Source organism: Empidonax traillii, unplaced genomic scaffold (assembly GCF_003031625.1).
Source record: "Empidonax traillii isolate 1590-97213 ecotype Southwest subspecies unplaced genomic scaffold, ASM303162v1 scaffold33:size3420811, whole genome shotgun sequence".
Lineage (NCBI taxonomy): Eukaryota > Metazoa > Chordata > Aves > Passeriformes > Tyrannidae > Empidonax > Empidonax traillii.
In genome coordinates this window covers 115,945-136,677 of record NW_020955226.1, presented here as the reverse complement: position 1 = coordinate 136,677, position 20,733 = coordinate 115,945, and the positions used below count along the sequence as shown (strand labels likewise).

At 34.4% G+C, this 20,733-nt stretch overlaps 1 protein-coding gene across 3 annotated transcripts in view; it reads left to right on the top strand.

The window, feature by feature from the left end:
* The window catches only part of KCNH7 (potassium voltage-gated channel subfamily H member 7), a 218,067-nt gene that overhangs the window by 116,021 nt on the left and 81,313 nt on the right, over positions 1–20,733 (top strand). For 2 of the 3 annotated variants that reach the window (XM_027911480.1, XM_027911479.1), the window contains exons 3-4: positions 12,747–12,902; positions 19,842–19,874. In XM_027911480.1, coding sequence (XP_027767281.1) covers positions 12,747–12,902; positions 19,842–19,874 — 189 coding nt within the window. The remainder of the gene's footprint in view (positions 1–12,746; positions 12,903–19,841; positions 19,875–20,733) is intronic. The other variant, XM_027911481.1, reaches the window with a different exon arrangement.

The window sequence follows — 20,733 nt, the reverse complement described above, 5'->3', positions numbered from 1 at the left end:
TATCTCCTTTCAGTTTCCAGACATTTAGGTTCTTTTTGCTAGGCTCGACGGCTCCTTAGTATTCAGCACTCCTTCCACGAAGTTACTGATTGCAATGCAAGTCACTTCTCAAACTACTTTTCACTAAACAACAAAGATGGACATCTTTAAGATTCACACCATTCTGAAGAATGCTATTCCTCTGTTCATTCTTCTGCCTCTCCCAATTTTTCAATGTACTTTCGGAATTCAGATGCCAGAAAATGTATGCAGTAATCCTGTTTTAGTCCCCCCAGTGCTATATACATAGGGAAAGGTTGACTTCTTAATCTACTTCTTTATACAGGCTATGATCATCATTCTTACATATTATCCTTTTATTTCTTTTGTGAGACAGTACATCCCAGGATATGGCTATAATTTTTTTTCATTTCAGCCTACATGCCCTGGTTTTATAACTGTCTGACTAAATTTACCGTTTCATGATGCATTTGTTTGCATTTAATATCCCAATTACAGAATAATTCAAATGTTTCTATTTAGACTCATTAGCATATCATTAGCCACTTCACAACTAGTTTATGAAGCAACCGTGCATTTCATTGAAGTGATTTTATATTTTCTTCAGATCTTTTCAAAGCAAATTAGTGTTATTGTGGTCATTTCTGTGGACTTTCACTAGAAACTGGCACTGAATTGTCATCCTCTGCTAATGACTTTTTGAAAGCTCTCAGTCAATTTATAAACCATGTAATGAGCTTTTCATAAGTATGGTGCTATTACTTTATTGGAATATTGTATAGCAATCAGTAGAATACCTTATGAAAGCATATGCCTGTAATGACTGCTTGGCTGTTTTTTTTTATACAAAGAATATAATCATCAAATGAGATTTCTTGTGCATTAATAATGTCTGTGTTGCCGCACTGAGGGACTTAATTATATTCCTGTCAGATATTCTTTACTAAATTAATCTATCATCACAGGTTCCCTTATTTTACTTACAGTTGATGTCAGGCTCACAGCCACACAATCACTTCAACCACTATATTCCTTTTATAAATGCTGGTACAATCACAGAGTGATAGAAAGGCTTGAGTTGGCAGGAGCCTTAAAGATCATTTAGTTCCAAGCCCCCTGACATGGGCAGAGACACCTCCCACTTGATCGGATTGCTCAGAGCCCCGTCCAGGCTGATCTTAAACACTCCCAGGGATGGGGCATCCACAGCTTCTCTGGGAAACCTATTCCAACACCTCACTACTCTCCCAGTAAAGAATTTCTTTCTGTTTTTGAAGTTATTTTTTGCTTAATGTACCCACTTACTCTCATTAGACTCCTTAGTTGTCACATTCCTCTATCCCCTTGAGATATTTCATACCTCTCAGTTTCCACAGATGAGTATTTACTTTCTCCATTCTCTGTTCACTATGAGGGTCTTAATTCTTATTTACTACACTTACTTTTGCATTCAATGCAGATGGATTTGCAGCTAAGATTTTAAGCACCTTTGAATTGTTACTCTTTAGTTATTTAACATTCTCATTAAGAATTTCAATTTTTCATTCATATATTTGTCTGACTTCTCTTCCCAATTATTTCTGCTTACATTTTTCTCAACCACAGAAAATTACCCATCTGGAAGAATCACTATTTTACTGCTTGGGAATGTACTTTGTTTGTCTATGCTAATTGCAATCAGGTCATGAAAACTACCCCTAGGGCAGTCATGAACTTCTAGACCAGTAAGTTATTCGTATTTATCAGTTCTAATGAGAGCTTAAATTAAAAATTCATTATTTTGGTCATGGAGGCTTTTCACTACAAAACAGGTTTTTTTACTTTTACAAAAATTTAATATTTTACTGGTGTTTTTGACAAACTTTCAGTACATAGCTCTCTCACCACATTTATTTATATGCATTCAAAATCCCATGATTTTTACTACCAAGAACTCCCAAATACCACTACTTTGTTTTTCCTGGGAGGTTACGTCCACTTATTTTACGATCCCAGTAGCTTGAACACTCCCATCAGCTTTCAGTATTGACTTTTTCACTGGTGAGGGTTTCCAGATCATTGTGTCTGTTACCAAGACCGTATGATGGCTATTACATATATACAACAAGAATCTCTCATTTTGTGTCTGGCTGTTGCCCCCTTTAGAGACATTTTGCTGGTTACAGTTAAGTGCTATAATTCACAAAATGACTTTACATTTGACCCTGATGACTCTTAATATTTTTTTCTTTTCTGCAAGTTTGGGGTTTGTGTATTTCAATCTACTCATGATCAAATCAATAATAAAGTATCAGGAAGGGTATGTTTCCACGAGTATGATTTTCCAAGAGTATGATTTTCATGAGAAAGGCATATATATAGAGAAAGTGGTACTTCTTCCGCTTGGCCAGTGGAACTGAATGTACATTGCACTTGTGAAAATTTGCAGAAATGACAGTATTTCTCTTTTGCCTCAGCGAACCTGCTGTTGATCTGTTTTTCTATATCACCCTTCATACTATATGGCCATTTATTGCCACCTTCCTTTTGGTATCTTTCAAGAACTGCATCACAAGAAAACCCCAAACCTTAATCTCCCTGAAATGGCACAGTGTAAGTGCTGAAAGAATCTGGATCACTCTTTGTCGTCATAGTGTATTCTGGGCCAATACCTTGAACAAATGAAACAAATTACTGAAATGGAGTTCTGTCTTCATTTTCTTCCCCTTTTTTTTTTCTCTTTTTTTGTTTTTTTTTCCCATTCTGCTTTGTAAGGTTATTCAGTTAGTTCTTAAAATAGTTTATGTAGTTTAATTTGGGGAAATAAATGAGGTTACTTTTGCCAAAAAAGTCTTAATCTGCACATTTTCTGCAAGATGGGCAATATTCAACAAACCTGAGATCCCTTTTCTCATGAACATAATAAGACATTTCTCAGCTGAATGCCCAGAGGTGCATAGCTTCTAATGAGGGTTTAGAAGAGAATATCTTGGAGGAAAAAGAGAACTAGAGAGATGGAAAGAAAGAATGATTGAGGGGGGGAAATGAAGAAAAAAGGCATCATCAGTTTTAACCCATATAATTAAATACTTGCTAACTCTTGGTCAAATGTCTAAAAAATAAGAAGCTAGAACCATTAATTCTCAGCTCGTTGGTTTTTAAAGATTTATGTTTAAGGTATATTTAAGATCATAACAATGTTTGTAAGCAGACGTTGGGTTCTGTAGTTCTTTATTTTTCTGTTAAAAAATATGAGAGAAAATTTTTTCTACCATTGTTTTTCACCTTGAGCTATACATCTGGTATTTTTTCAGTGCAATGCTTTAAATAAGCTTAGTGAAAATATGAATAAAAAGAGTCAAAGCATTTTCACAATGAAATCCAGTTGTTTTCAAACTATTCTAATTGCACATAATTTCACCGAATTAATACAATTCCTACTTCTATGTCCTTCCTTTATTAAAAAATTTCTGTCTTGACAAAGACTGAAAAATAATTGAAAATTACTTAAACTAGTGTGTGAATTGCCCGTTGATACAACTGAAAACATAGTGCTTCATTATTATTACTTGGGCAAAGTTATTAAGTTTTTTTCACCCACTTCTTCAAATTCAGGAAAGAATTTGATCTTTCATCACTGACCCTTCTCAGGGGGTACTGATTTATATCCAATGACACTGGGCATTGGTAATTTTTTATTAGTAACATACTGGGCTACTCTATGTTTTGAGACATTACATTCTGGATTTTCTTTTGTTAACAGACAAAACTCTAGTCAAGTATATCCACAAAACAAAAAGCTCTTCTTTAAAAATGTCCCCAGTTCAAGTGCAACTGAGAAAACAGTGGATTTATACTTCACTGTAAATCCTGAAAAATTACTTTTTTATGTATTTTCAGTAAAATAAGTATTTTGAAACACTATTTTTTTTTCTCATGGGAATGTAGTGTGCAATGTAGAAAAAAATCTTGATATTGTCCTTTAAAAATAACAAAAAATTAATTTTAAAAATGTCTAAGTGAAATATTTCAGTTTCACTTTCTAAAATAGCACTGTTATTAGCAACATTTCCATGGTAAAAGGTTGAGTTTTGAAATCCATCAAGTGTAGTATATCCTGCATTCACTATAACTTGTGCAAGTGTCCATAAAACAAGTGTTCATACGAAGAAAACAAGATAAGAAGAGTTGGACTTGCTTCATTCACATAGTCTGTAACATGTATAGCACAAAAGAATGAAAAATCCTTTTAGGCTATTCAACAATTAATTTGCAAAGAGTTTACAAGTTTAACATTAATTTCTTTTCATAGATGTAGCCCTCTGTGCAATTTCCCCTTACTTTCCGTGACTGACTGCTTAGCATCTGGTAATACACTGTGTGTGATGCACTCAGCAACTTTACACAGGTGCAAGAACAAGGGCACAAGATGCTTAACTGCATTTCCAGAGACAGGAATATTTTTATTAACATGTCAGAGACACGGCTTTTCAGAAGCAACACTATTTGCTATATATCTCTGGAGGAAATAGGCCACATGTAACAGAAATTTTAGACTAGGTTTAGGGTCTAAATGATTCAAGAAACACCTGTTTTTGAACGTACCAGCTTAACAAACTGAAAGTAAAGAGAACCCATATAGAAAACAATTTCAGACCTAGCTTTCACCCCACTATGCACATGCAAGAGTATACTCTGAGAAAGATCAGCTTGAGAGAGTGTTCAAGACTGACTGTAGGAATTGAGCCTCCTGCCTTCAATCTGTGCTCTAGATAAACTCACTCTGAAAAAAATTCAAGTGTAGTTTTAAGGTGAGCTGAGACAGAAAGAAAATAAGCCAATCTTGCAATTTCTGGACCAGCTGTGGAATAAAATGATTCTACATGCTACCTGGAACCTAAATAAGGCTTTACCCTTCCATGTACAGTTTTTACCATATTTCATTCTATGGTCTTTTATTGGTCTCTTCTTTAAGGACATACAGCATCACTGCTTGTTTATTTTTCATTTCATTTTTCTTTCCTTGCCAAATATTTAATTGCTCTACATCCTCTGTGCATGCTTGTATATGCTTAAGCAACAGAGCATTAGGAAACTTTCCTCCCATAAAAAATGGGGTCAGCATTACAATTAGTCACCATAGCCTACTAGTGTAGGTGTAGATATTATAATTAGGAGGGTAGCAATAATTGTGCCAACTCAGTAGCATAAGAAATGCTGGAGTGAGCAGTTGAAGAGCATTTATCTACAAATTTAATTATTTTATGAATGGTATTTAAGGGAGAGCAAATGAGATATTCATATACACCAGACCAGTAATGAACTTGTCCACAGGCTCCAGAGGGTAATTTTTTCCTTAGTTCGTTAGTTCAAAAATTCTCCCCCCACCTCTCAACAGTGTAAGTTAATACCTTACAACATCTAAATGGTCCTATAAATCAAATCTTAGTATCAGCTACCATTTCAGTGACAGAATGATTATCTATTTTCTAAAGAGGGTGGAGTAAAATGTCAAAGGAAGTAGGTCTCATTTAATCAGTGTAAGCTCCCTAATAAATATCAGCCAAATATACTCCTCTTATTTCTACCCATCCCCCTTAAAAATAGCTATTCAACTGAAAAAGGATATAATGCATTTCAACCTGCCATCTATTTTTAGTTGTTCTCTGCAGTGAATCTTTTAGAAGAGACAGTTACACAGATACATCTGCAGCATGTTTAATAGGAAGCTTGTGAATTCCTCATCCTTGCCACTCAAGGTAGCTCATTTTCAGTCAGATGGAATTGGAAAATGGTGACACAAAGACACAGCTCAGAAGACGTGGGAAAAAGATAAAGAGAATTGTAGAAACCACTGCCCAAAGTTCTCTGTGGAAATATACAAGACACATTTTAATACTGTGGGGTTGTTATCTGCTAATTCCATTGTGAAAATGGAGTCAAGAGTTTCTTTGTGTTATCCTTAATTTCTTCATTCATTTTTGATGCTGCTTTGGTTAAAACACTTTTTTTTTTTTTTTTAATGCCTCAGTCCTAACATTTTTGAAGAAAGTAAAATTATACCTGTACACTTCAAAGGTCAGCAGCAGGCAAGACTTGTAATGCAGCCTGGGATTCCTGGAATTTATGGCTACAAATAATCATCTTTAGTCTTAGCATAAAGTTTCCTCCTATTCCTCACGTGTGCAGCTACACAACACATGTGGGATGGGGAGGAAAGGAATATCAAAGGGTTATTCTTTTCTTTAAAGACAAAGTTTTGACAAAATTTAAATAGTTTTTTTACAAATCAGATGTCTCCAAAGATCTGAATAAATGACAGATGGAAAGAGCTGCAGGTAAAACAAGACAGAAGTATTCATCTGATATTTCTTTCATGGGATTGTTACTGAGTTGAGCAAGTAGTTACGTGGTATCTGTCTCCAGTGATCTGTTTATACAGCATGAAGGGCTGGGAAATATTCTCAGGGCAGATTCAGTTATTCTTGCATTCATTTTTATTGTATAAACAGTAAGAACAAGTTCTGGAAATCTGTTAGTAGATAGTTTTAATTGATACAAAAATGGGTTTGCAAAGGTTTTTGGAGCCCTTTAATATAACATCATGTGAAATTCTGCCTGACTATTTTCAATATAGCACTACAGGAACAGAGTTCTTATTATGATTTGAGAAAGAAAGCAAACCTTTGCAATAAGTAGACTGAAAACAATATTCTTTGTGACGTACTGCATTGTTCCTGGCTTGTGCTTGAATAGAAATGCAAAGGAATAGATTTTCATCCCTTGATTGGTCATGTTGAGTCCCCACATCACAATACACATCATGCCTCATTATTTGACAAACTGGCTTTTCTTGAATATTCATTACACTTCCCCAGTGCAATTGTCTCTAAATGCCAACTAAATCTCAACGAATACACTGTTTGCTTAGAGTGGACCTCAAAGCACAGGTAAACAGGCTCCTGAATTTTAAGCAAAAAAGAAAGGACTTTCTTCAGCAATAAGTCACAGAAACCACACAAGGCAGAGCAAATATTCCCTAGGTACTGTTTTTCTTCCAGTTTCTTTTTTTTTTGTCTATAACCTTTCAAGAATACAAGATGCTTCGCTTTACTGCTCTCATTATTAAATTACCACCAGTCCTTTTCAATTGTCATTCTTCTGCACCATTCACAGCTTGATGAGAGCATTTGTTTGCTAAAACAAGTTTTTAAACCTGTTTATTACCAGAATCTTGACAACACATAGAAAAAAAGTTTTGGCTTACATCCATTTCTTTTTTTATAGTTTGGTTGGAAGTAGCTGTGGGACGATAGGTAATAGGGTCACAATTACAGATTACACATGAAGCTGTATCAAATATGGATATTCTGCTTATCCTTAGGGCATTTCAAGAATACAAAATTCTTAGCAAGAGTGTGCAAGAGACAGACTTATTTCATAAGATTTTGCATCCCACCTCCCGTCTGGCCTTCCAATTAATTCCTCTTCTGCACAGTTTCCGTGACTCTTCAGCACTGATCTGTGTAAGGAGCATGTCCATGTCCTTTGTCTGCCAGCATTCAGCAACAAAAAAGGTTATAAACAGCAGTTTGGGCCAGAGTACAAGACTGGTATTAACTTCATTTCCTGTGGTCCTAAGGGTCTTGTTACTAATTCGCATGCTGCACATGGTGGATAAAGCCCACAGCTTCAGCCTTCCTGAATGTCCACACAAAGCAGGACAATCTTTCTCTTCCCAAGAGCAGCACATAAGTTTCAATTAATTAAATTCCATTTACTTTCTGCCTGGACAAGTACTACCTTGGACCTGAATAAACTGAGTAAACAACTTTCAAAGACCTACCTCATGTTGAAAGAAGTAGAAAGTGATGCTTTTTTTTGGCCACAAGGAAGGAAGGAAGGAAAGCAGGAAGGAAGAGAATATTGGATTTGGAAAGTTAAGGAGTTAGTAGAAAGTCATGCTTTGGCTTTTCATCCCAAAGATGAAGACTCCATGATGGATAGGCTCAGGCAGAGAAGGTCTTCTGATCTTCGACATTAATGCTCTCTCACATTCAGTCTATTTTCTTTTCCCAGGGAAGTCCTTATTAACACTGGGCAATCCCCATAAGCCATGGTATGATGAAAGGACAACTAAGGCAGTAAACATGGACACAAGATTACAAAATGTAATTTGATATGTTCTTTGTATTTATGGAACTCAACTTTTCCTTAAGAGAGGAATTTTGAGTTTCTACATAGTATAACAGTGATCAGGCTCTAATAATGTCATGGTAACTAGTCAAAATTGAAACTATGAAAACAGTATTTCACCTTATTAATAAGAAAATGGGAACTATGCAGATTTTTCTGTCCTCCTTTTGAGTAAAAAGGTAGTAGAATTAAGACTAAGTTTAGCACACAATTGAATATGAAATACATTCAGTTATATTTCTACTATAATTGATACTTTTACATTGGTGCCTCTAAGAGAAGGCATTTTTAGCATTTGTTTTGATGTCAAAATGTGAGCTGTATTGAGGGAAGTAGAGAGTAGTTATTTCCAAAATAAAAATACTGACTATTTAATAAAAGTGCAAAGAATACCCAGCTTCCTTCTCTTGTTCCTGTATTATCATAAAATCTTGCAGAAGTGTCTCATTAAGAGCTGTCTTCAAACAGCAAGCAAGACTGCATCGATCTGGAAAAGGACAGTATCTCTGCCTCCCATTTTTTACTGTCTTTGGTCTTGTTCTCATAGGCAAGTTGTTGTTGGCTCTTCTTTTGTTCTGTTTTGATTTATTCTTTGTCACCTTCAATTTTAAATGAGCAGAAGTGGCTATGGCTTGTACAGACACCTAGAGTGGATTATTTGTAGGTCGTAGAAATAAAAAATTATCACAATCCTAGAAAACTCTTGTATGAGGTCACTCTGCCCAAAAATTTATATACACACACAGAGGACATGTTCCTTCTTTTTCTTTCTACTGCCTTAGTCAGTTGTCTTTAGCAGCTCTAGTAACAAAAAATATCTGAGAAGTCATAAATGCTTTGGGGGAGTCAAGATTGGTTCCAAAATATGTTGGAACTAGTCTTAGCCCTATGAAGCCTGTCCTCAAATTTGTACTGAGTGGAGGAGTCTGATTTTTTTAATTGTGAAATGCAGATAGCAATTGTCAAACCCATTCAGGGCAAAGGGATTGCAGAACCATCCTGTAGAACCATGATGGATTTGGAAGAGTCCCTGTTGTGCGGAACACGGGACTTCTGCAGAATTAAGACAATTAACTAAATGCCACTGTCTCATTTTACGGAGATCCTTTAAGCTTGTCATATGTAATGGCCTGTGAAGATTTTCTTCCCAGGAAGGCTAAATCAAAATAGTTGTTTGGGATGTGTAATTTTTTTAAGTTTGCTTGTCAGAGTTTTTTATATGAGAATTTGGAATGCCTTAATTGTATTTGTCCTCCAAATTGCTTACAAATGGAGCTTTTACAATTCAAATAAATGAATGCAGTTATATCTAGAAGATGCAATCTGATAAATATCTGGTTTTAAATCTTCTATAGAACATCACTGGAAGGTTAAATAGATTTTATGAACCAGATTAATTGGTTTTATGTGCCTGCTTTGTAGTCCTGAAGCAAGTCAACTTTAAACACTAAGCAGACAGATACTTAGGCTTTTCTTCATCAGAATTGCTCAAATGGTGTAATATATCCTTATACAAACCTAATATGACCTAAATATTTGTTTCTTAAATATTTATCATCACTTATTTATACATTTTGGCAGTTATTTCTTTCACACCAGTCTGTCTGGTCTTGTGAAATCATACCGTTGACTACATAACCACAGAATCATCCATCATATTCACACAGCAAATATAGGAGCAAAATCTATTCTTCCCATGTGGATATTTTGCCACTAATTTAACTAGATGAAGTAGTTGGCTTAACAATGGCCTAAATAAAAGGAAACAAGTCCTTATATCCATGGAATTCAAGTTGACAAGAAAATACCCAGCTTTTCTTCTATCACATCCAACGATTATGACAAGAGAGAAAAACAGGTATATTTCATGATTACTCCTCAATAGTAATCTTGAGAAAATCCTGATATATTGATGGATCTTTAGTCTATTAATTATAAAGGTATAATTTTCTTAATTGTTCTGATTAAATCATCCACTTGCCCTGTGCTGTTTGATGAGAAATGCAAATGTCAAAAGCTTCATTATCATTTTTATTGCTCATCAGAAGCATTTCTTACTTTCAAAATATTCAGCATAGAGACAAAACAGGGAAAACATGCTGAGTATGATGAAGAGCAGTGGGATGCTAAAGTGCAAATACTGAATAAGATTGTTTATAAACAATCTACTTCTTATTATTTCTTTATTGCCATCAACTCTACAAGTCAAAGCTTATCTTTTGAATTTGCCAATATTCTTTCTTAGTATCCAGTCTTCATTTTCAGTCACACTAGAATCATCCTTGCTATTTTAAATTTTTTAGTTCTTTATTGCCATTTCAATAGAGATAGATACTAATAAGTGCATAGCAGATAACAGCTTCTGTAATAAAGAAAAACACTAACAGTGACTACAACTGTCGTATTTTGGTAAACTCGCAGAATTCCACTTAAAGTTATCCACACAAAGTAAATATTCTATGCCTCTTAAAAAGCCCAGGCTTCTTGGAAGAACTTCAGACTAATGAACTACAGTGGACTTAGTAGCCTGTGGTGCATTTTGTCTTCAAGGGAACCCTGATGGATTACACCACAGATGAACCTTTTCTATTTTTTATTCCCTAAATATTTCTACACACAGCTTAAATTTTAACCCTAGCTCTTTTTGCCATGTTCTTAAGCTGTGGACTGTTAAATAGCTTCTGCATCTCCCCAGAGATGTGAATCCCTAGCTCCCATGCAAATGAGGTTTGTAAATACTTGAGGGCAGAACCTTCTACATAAATGGGAGATAGTGTTATTACTTAGCACTGTGGGAAGCATTTTAAAAGCTGAAACACCCTTGCATTTAAAAGCAGGATAGTTTTTTAAGGAGTCTGAGACTCCTCATCATCCTCCTTTGCAAAAACTCATAACCATTTGACCCACTGAAGTTGTTTTCTTCAAAGCCATACGTGCCTCAGCCCAGGCCCTTTTCCAGATATTGGGTATATCTGCTCAGCCTATAAATCTGCACATCAAAACACACTCTATATCATTTCCTTCCAAGCAAATTAATAAATATAATTGTGACTGTTTAAACTCAATGTGTATGAGTATTAGTTAGCCAAACCCACAAAGATTATTCTAAATTCTCTTCAGAGCCTCTGTTTAACAAGTCTATGTTACAATGGTTGGCCTGCAGCACTTCTATTTTTAGTTCTAATGGAACAGTCTTAAATTGCTTATTTTCTGTTTACTAAAGACATTGAGCTTGTAACCATGGAAACAGTGGCAAGTGCCACAGCTTAACTGTTTTATTAAATGGATGGAAGGTACAGCTGCAAAACTTGAAAGGCCAGCATGTCAATTTTATACATAACTCTAATTGCCACATATACCACATTATAGCAAGTACTACATTAAATATAAGGAGTCAGAATCTGGTCTTAGTTATAGTGATGTAAATCTTCCTAACTCTCTCCTTACCCTCCTTATTCTCCTTATTCTCCTTATTGCTGTGCAACCCAGATCAGGGTCTGTTTTTGTCAAACTGCACAGCCTGTCAAGTTTCAGTGATTACTGCATTTGAGTACATGAACTGCAGATGATGTACACTTAACTTGTGCCTAGTTCTCATGGAAAGACACCATCTCACAGTTGTGTTTGCATGAAGCTCTTAGCACATATTGTATTGCTTACAGCAATAACATTGGTTTTGGAACCACTATGTTCTGTAACATTAATAGAAGGAATTAAATCAAAACTAATGACCTTGTCAAATGAAACTCCTGAAGTTATAGTGGAAGAATTAACACAAAGAATCCTTTAAATTTGTAATTAGGCTTTTACACAAGAACACCCTGAGCACCAGAGGTGTTGAAAAATTTCACTGTTAGTTTCAGTATAAGCTGAGTATGCTCCATATATATGAAAACTAGGGTATTCTTAAATTCATACCTAAAAGTGTGTATAACAGTTAAATCAAACACTACTGAATGTTATTGAAAATTATTAGCGCAGTCCAGAAGAATTTTATGATGGAGTGTAAAACCCCATAGGATCGGATAAGAAAATATCATTTTTAACACAAACCCTAACATTTTACAGCCCCCAAAAGATTGAGAGCTAAAATAAGAAGAGTGGTTTATTTACATCCATAAATACTTAATGCATGACTCATCTTGTGTAATAGAACCAAAGGCTTGAAAAACGTTTGACATTTAGAAGAATCAGGTTTTGCTTTCTTCACAAGTATTGTGTTTGGAACAGTGTTCAGATTGCTACTTTTGGTGCTAAATGTCTCCATATTGAAGTCTGTCTATACAGGTGCTTCCAGTGAACAAAAACCCAAAAAGTAAAATTGACATTTCAAAGGAGAAATATTTTAGAAAAGATTAGGCTTCAATAAATTATCAACAGTGGTATTTCTTTGTATGAAAACATTCTTGTTTAAAATTAAAGAATATTATGTTTGATGCTCAATTGTTAAATTCAAAGAAATATTCTTCACTGTCTTTTGGTGCAAATAGAATTAATGCAGTGAAAAAAAAATGAAGTTTCCTTTCATTTATGTATTTCTTCCTTTTTTTTTTCTTTTAATCCATCTGCAGGATCTACCTTCATTTGCAACACCCACATAATTCCAGTGAAAAATCAAGAAGGAGTAGCAATGATGTTTATTATTAACTTTGAGTACGTAACAGATGAAGAGAATGTGGCATCTCCAGAGAAGTCCAAGCCTATATTACCATCTAAACTTGTAAATCGTAAGTTACTTATTAAAAGTTCTCTGCTTACCTCTACTCTTATCTGGGAAAGTAATTAACATGGACAAAAATATTACCAAAGGATGCAGTTTTATTGACTGACTCACTTCAAACAGTATCCAAAACACTAAGTTAAATGTAGCAAACCTATGGCAAGAGGTTGGTAAAATAATCTATCCGATCCTTTGTAGTACTAACAGCATGGATCTTGTGAGTAGTGCTAGGACATACCAATTCATTCAAGCTGAAACATTTCAGATAAGTGCATTACTCTTGACAAATGTCAATTATGAATGGAAAACTGATAAAAAGCATTTTATATAGCCCAAATATTTCATCTTAGCCTACTCAAAATTGAATATTACTATTTTACTTTCCCAGTAAAAAACAGTGGTGATGTTCGGTTAACAGTTGGTGAAATGTGACTAAATTAGACAAGAAAATATAAAACCTTAAAAAAAACAAGTTCCCAGTTTTATCACATTGAAGTATTTAGATTGACTATAAGAATATATAGGAAATGCTTTTGTTTTCATTCCGCTCTGGAATGAAAGTATTGTCAAAATTAGAATACTTAACATAAAATTCCACTTCTTGTACAGCTTGTGCAGCTTTCTGTCCCACTATCTGCAGAATGTGTGTTCTTTTGCTGACCTTCACTCTGTGCAGCAACAGCACATGATCCTTCTGCTTTGCATCTGCACTCACATAATCTGCTCTTACTACAAGATTTCCCAGAACTCATCCCATTTGTACAAGCTCTTAGTAAAGCATAGCATGCTCTAATAGTGAGCATTAACACTTACCCCCGGCTGGCTCAGCACCAGCTGGAAAATACCTTTTCACAGTGAGATAATCTTTAATGCTAGTACGATAAAGGGACCTGGAATCTGAGTATTTCAGTTGTTAAATCAACACTTCAGCTTTCTCTAGATAGGAAACAAAGACTGGTACGATCTTCACTGTGAGAAGCAAGGGGAAAATTCCTGATGTAAGCACTACACAGTACCTGAATAACCCCACAATGACAGTTGATATTAAACTGTGGCAAAGAAAATTCCCATTACTGGAAACTTGCAGTCTGCAAACAAATATCACATTTTTTTAAAAAAACCTTTTAAAATATTCTTTAGGATGCATATTTAAAATATTGTGCTTTTATACTTCCTTTTTTATTATTATTTTTTAAATTGGCGTTTTCTGGAGATATCAAGAAAACACTTTTTCTAGTAATGATATGATTAATATCCCATTAAGGGGTATCATGAAAAATAATGAAATTGCATCAGAAGAAAAATTTTTTAAAAATGCATGAAGTAAACCCTACTTATATTCTGTTTTTATTTTAGTATGCCATGATTCTATGAATTTGGAACATCTTACTTCCTCGATTTAAAAAGTAATTTTATAACATAAATAAAATTGTTCGTCTTGTTCACGCTTAATGTAGATTTATTAACAAAATAGAAGGTAAAATACTAGTTGAGAGGAAAAAAAGCAAAACCTCATGTCATTTTGTTCTGCTGTGACATATCACTGTACATTTTCAAGCATTATCACTTGCTGTATTTTAAAGTGAAAAGCTAAAGAGGGAACACGAAAAAAACTCCACTTTGTCAAAACATCCTTTTCTTGTTTTATAGTATTTACACCTGACATACCTCAGGGATTTCCTTGCTAAAAGTTCTTGAAAAATGAATAGTGGGCCTCCAAGTTCAGTATGTAATAGAGAAACATCAAGGTTCAAAAGGAGGCAAAGAAAGGTGACTTAAACCATTTTCCTGCTAGTAGGGACAGCCAGATGTGAGAAACTGGCAGAAACTAGAGCAGGCACGTGGCTGCTCCTATTTCTACCTAGTTGCTTATGGTTTCAGAGCAGACTGTTATGTGGGCAGGATGGGAAGAATGGTGATACAAAATAAGCTACATAGCCAAAAATTCCTCCTGGCAGGGACATTTCTCAAGAAAGAGGCCAAACTATGCAAAACATCCAGAAATATCTGCTAGATATTGTGTACAGTCTAATGATGGTTTTAAATTAAAACAAACAAATAAAAGCTTGAAATCTAGAAAAGTAAGAGAGAGGCCAATAAGCTAGAAAAGAAGGCAAAAAAGGTGGATGGTTTACCAGTAAAAACACTTATTTTTAACTCATGTTCCCAGGATAAGAAAGGCAAATGGCAGATCACTCAGGAGGGAGTTAGTTTTTTATTATCTTACTCTATGTAGAACAGGTAAAGCAGGTGATGTCTTTTCACTGGATCACACAAAATGAACAGTAATGAGTATTGGTTCAGAAAAAAAAAAAAAGTCAACAAAGAAAAAAAATTCCTTCAAAGCCAGCAACCAATTTAAAGAATATAAATAGAGAGGGAACCAGACACATAACAAGTGCAATACATCTCTGACAAACAGCCAAGATAAGCAATGGCTAATGACAAAAGACAAAAGATTTCAGATTACATTAACATCTACTACCCAGAAGCACACATCATGAGAGATTTCTTAAACTGAGTTTCCTTATATTAGAATGCCTTTTCGACATGAGAGCAAATAAAAATGACTGAGTCAGGTTGCAGGAGAGAACTAAAAGTGATTAGGAAACAAATAGATTGCAGTTATTTTCCTGACCCTAGAAAACAAGATAATTCTTCCATACTACGATTCTTCCTCTAATTGATTTATCAAGAGTGTATATAAAAAGTATCAAGTGTAGCTTTGAAAAACCTTTCCTTTTTTCTATAAGCATCTATCCCACACGTTGAAGCCAACAGTTTTGAACATTACTGCTTACCACAGGGCTCTAATACAAAGTAAGAAAAAAGCACTTTATGCTGTGGAAAAAAGAGGGATTCCAGTCTGTTAAAGGGCCCTCTGAAAAAATTAAATACTTATGGAAGGCAACTGATACTTGCTAGATTGAGCTTAGAAACTGCATTTAGCTCTGAATAGGCAGAAAATAAAAAATCTGTCAGCTGATCACTGATATTTTAAAGGGCTTTTGTAAGCTCTCTAGGACAAGGATTCTGACTTTTGTTTCATGCCATGATGATGGCTAACACAGTTAGGTTCTGATTCAGCATTTGGCTTGGCAGTCTATTAAAAAAAAGGTATGTTGTCAGGATTTTGATGACCACATTTGAGTATAAATAGAACTCTTCCTAGTCTGGTACTCAAGAGCTCCTATCTTATACGCAGCAAGAGGATGGATAGGCAGTTGTGTGAAAAGTGAAGATAGTGGTTTCACAACAGCAGTGTAAAAGTTGTTTTAGCTGATCCTTCTCTTCCCTTTATTCTTCCTTGCAAGAATTTATCAGCAGTTCTCAATGGCAGTCAGAACAGTGTTTAATCAAGTAGAGAAATTTTGGAAGATAGAAGCATGCACTAAGTCTGTAAAGAACTACTAAATCACAGACAATTGGTTTTTCACTCTTTTCCCTTTCATTGCTTTTGTAGTTTGCCACAGTTCTATTTTGCAATATATGCAAGTTCATTAATAAAACAAATGAAGCCTCCGCTCATATATAGCTCTTTCCTTTTGGGGGTAAAAACATTTGTCATATCTTTTTGTATAAACTTCTAATCAAATTTATTTAATAGTACATTTGTCCCATCCTTATATTCAGAGAGATGTGGAAGTGTCTTCTATACGTACTCATTCCAGGACTGGGTAACAGCCTCCAGTGAGAATACATTTGCACAATGTGCAGTTAAAGTGAGACTTAAAAAAACCTGATTTCTGCTATAGAAGTCCATTCATCATCCAATCTTTCTAAATTTTGTTTCATTTCCAGATATGAGAATTCTACTCATTCTTACATCTTTTCTAATAAGTTTGTTTCCTTTCTGCATTGCCTTTTGTTAGATCATGTAATGTTCTAAAAACTATAAATGCTTTGTAATTCCTGAAATTAACAAATATACCCAAAGATAAAAACACTTAATAACTTCACCTCACCTCACTTGATCTGTGAAATGCTTGAAGACATAAATACCTGCTTTGTAAGTGAAAGGGTATTTGTGTAGCATATTGAAGTGTTAGTATTGATAGTTTTGAGCTACATAAGCCCTAAAAATGGATTTTATTAACCTGTAAAATTTCTTATGAACTGTTCTGTCTTACATCTGATAAGGCAGCAAAGTTTGCTTGATTGTCACTATAACAATAAAAAAAATTCCCATAAATTTTCATGAACCTAACCATTTGCCAAAATCATATAAAACTTTGAACTCTAACTGAAAGAGTGCATAAATAATGTATATTTAGCAAGTTACTTTTAGTAAAAGATAACTTCTTCCCTTTAGACTCCCCGTAAAAGAAAAAAAAGAGCTTTTAGTAGACTTTCTACAATGAAGAGAGATGTGACTTTATACCACCTTAGCAAAAATCCTCTGTGAACACTAATAAATTATTATTTACATTTGTTTATTTGTAACAGTTGTTAACCAGAATAATTCAATGTGTTGTACAGATTTCACTAAACAACAGTTTATATTATAAACTGTTAAGCTATAACTTCTGTATGTAAATATGGCTTTTAAATCACCTGTTGAGGAAAGGGACCCTAAGTCTCCAATTTCAAAATCTAACAAACATTTGAATCTGGTATATTCATCCACTCCACTATTTTGTGACAAAGTTTTACAGCAATTTAGAGAACTAGTGACATACTAGAAGTACTAGCGTATAGGCTAATACAGGTTCCCAAACACAGTATTCATTACCTCATGGGGAAAAGCCCAGAAAGTTATTTGATTAAATGTATAATTGCATTCTGCTGAAGAGGGATATTTGAGGATTGTCTTATCATTTTATCACTTCAGAATCTATAAGCCTGTTAAAGACACCCTGGAATTATTTCTTGTGTTTCTTCCTGTAAAGGAAATGAGAGGATGTTACACATTCAATAAATGGGTACTTTTTGGAAAAAGTTCAAATAAAATGAAGAGGCTAAAACCGTAATCAGAAAACCTCTCAAGCACCTTCTTCGAGGTGCTTACTTTTCAGCAAGTTTGCCTCTCTCCTGGTCATAGCAACAGAGTTACATCTCAGAAGCAGAAATCACTGCACATGCTGATGTTACAAACAAAAAAAGCACAACTGAAATTTAAGTCACGCCTTTCCTTTCAAAGATCTAGCTCAAAAAAATTGGTATTTTCTTTTCCCTGTGCAGAGCACTTTGCTATATAAGTAAGCATATAATTTTTTTTCTAAAAATATTAGGACAACAGCATTGTCATGAAATACTGAATACTGTTTGATGCATTAAATTTTGCCTCATAGAACATGGTATATATAAGTAGTAGTAACCCCCTGACTTTGTCCAAAATATAATGAGAAATTTGTCCAGGTCTTATTTTTAGCTGCACCACTGGGAACAAACTCATCTCAAGTGAGGGCTAGTCAAGAAAAATTGTGTCCATGAGGACAAAGGTTTCTATCTAGCCAATCAGCTGCATAGTTCTGACAACTCCAGTGTCAATTATGTGTATTTGTCTCCAAGGTAAATTACAGTAAATGTTAGCTAAACTGGAACAGTGTTACCTCTTAGCAAAGGAATATGGCCAAACACCAATCACCAGTAAAAGAAGAAGAACCTCTACTCCTATCACCTTCAGTGCTCCACAACACCTAACTGCCTCACCCAGCATCAGTCACAACTGTCATGCTATATCTTGTGAAAACTTTCAGTAAAAAAGACAATCTCTACTTAAAGAGATTGCAAACAAAAAAGAGGGAACGACACAGCTTTCAGTAGCTTTCAGTGGAGGTGACTTATGCCTACCAGACAGGTCTTCCAGTTCCAAATTTTTATTATTTTTTAACAGTCTCCTATCTATCTATTGCTTTCAGGACATTTAAAACAGAGGTTTCTGTGAGGTAACTTGAAGGCTAGGATAATGATTTTGCTAAGTCATCCCACAGTATAATACATACCCTCGGGAAAGTATAAAGGTAGTGAATTTTGCTTCATTGTCTGATAGAAGAGAGATGTCTCTCTATTATTTATAATAAGAATTAGCACAGAAAACTTAACACATCTGTGCACTTGCTAAAATATTTTGACCTTGAAGAGCAAAAAATCAAAACTATCAGGGTTGAGTCTACCAGAAAGCAGAAAAAAAAATCCTGTGGATTTCAGAAACTTTCAGTGGACACTGGTCACCAGAAATGTGTGTGTGGAGGGGGTTATATTATTCAACATGGAATATATATTGTTTTAAGATAATCAAACAGATTGTTAGATAAAAGTAAGAGAATTTGTCACCACCATGTCTTATTTCTCAGGCATAGAATCCTATCATTATTACTTGACTATTCAAAGCACCCAGGCAAGCTGGGCATTTCAAAGACCTGAAAGCAACTGGCAAGGACCCATAATCTGGGGAGTTCTCACTGTGAAGACGTTAAATAAATGAGCCCTGTCAGAAATATGAAATTAATGCCATATTCTAAACAAATGTCAGTGAATAAAGCTTATTCTTCCTAAAGAAATTATGAATTCTTCAACTTTTAAATAAGTCTCATCCAAACAAAATTGGCATTGCCTAGCAAAAAATGTATCACTAATTAGAAGTTCCATTTAATGGGAGTAGCATGTTCATCCATGAGTTTTCTTTCTGAAACGTTAGCCAACTTTGTGATTGAAAACACTTGGTGATTGAAAACACATATTGATCTGTGTGAAAAAACTTTTAGTAATTATCAAAATACCTCATAACTGAATAGTTCTCAGATTTTCCAAATAAAAAGTCAATGTAATTTCAGAACAATTCTTCAGCATATTAAATATATTGTATATGAATTCAAGCGACCTGAATTTACTTTTAGAATGTGTGGAAATTTGATATTCTACCTACTTTTCTTAATAGTCTGTTTATTTTTTGAATCTGTTTCAAGCTAAAGCTTTTTGTAAATTTAGTTTAATTGTATTTCAGATGGTAACAACCTTTCAAGTGGCTCTTCTTCAGGTAAATCTATCTTCTAAAATTCTATCTACTGAAGTCCTTTTATTGCTTTTTTCTGGTTCTATTATTTCAAGATCTCATTACATTTTATATATATCTAGAAGAGTACAAGTCATAATATGGCTCTTGCTCTCACTCTGAATATTTATTTCTGCAAAACTATAGATATAACAGCTAAACTATTAAATGTAGTATAATTATATGACATATAAAATCCAAATGTAATGATACTTTTCATCTTATTATCACTGAAAGTTGCCATATGCAGAGCATAAAAAAACCTTCAATCAATATACGAGACAAAACACAAACCACAAAATTTGATAGTGGTGTATGAATTCGGTGTTAAAACATAAAGACACCATCTTCAGTCTTTCTGTCTCAGACAAAAATGGTATTTTTTATCTTATAAAGTCTGGCAACCAAGGTGGTGAAGGTTTGAGAACTTTATTGAGCTACCAAAAAACCCACCATATCCTCACCAAGATAGCAAATTTCTAGGTGACAGATTCTTTATGTTTACTATTTGTTGCAATGCTTTCTATTCTATTTCATTGCAGTTATTTACTTTTTTCTTCTTTTCTACTTCTAATTATGTGTAAGAAATAGAAATTCAAGAAGTAAAATGTCTTTCTGAGAGGACAAAAGTTGTTTTTTTCCCCTGGCTTTTTTCCAGAAACATTGCAACTCCTATGATTTGAATATAATGAATAAGATCTAATAAAATATCTCTATTGACAAGTGGGGAAAAAAACCATGCAAGTGTACTGATTCACATTAACATTCAAGGATATAATCATTCTGTCTTTTCAGGGAGACCGTGGTAGCATTTTTCAGACTCATTTCACTGGTCAGCCACACA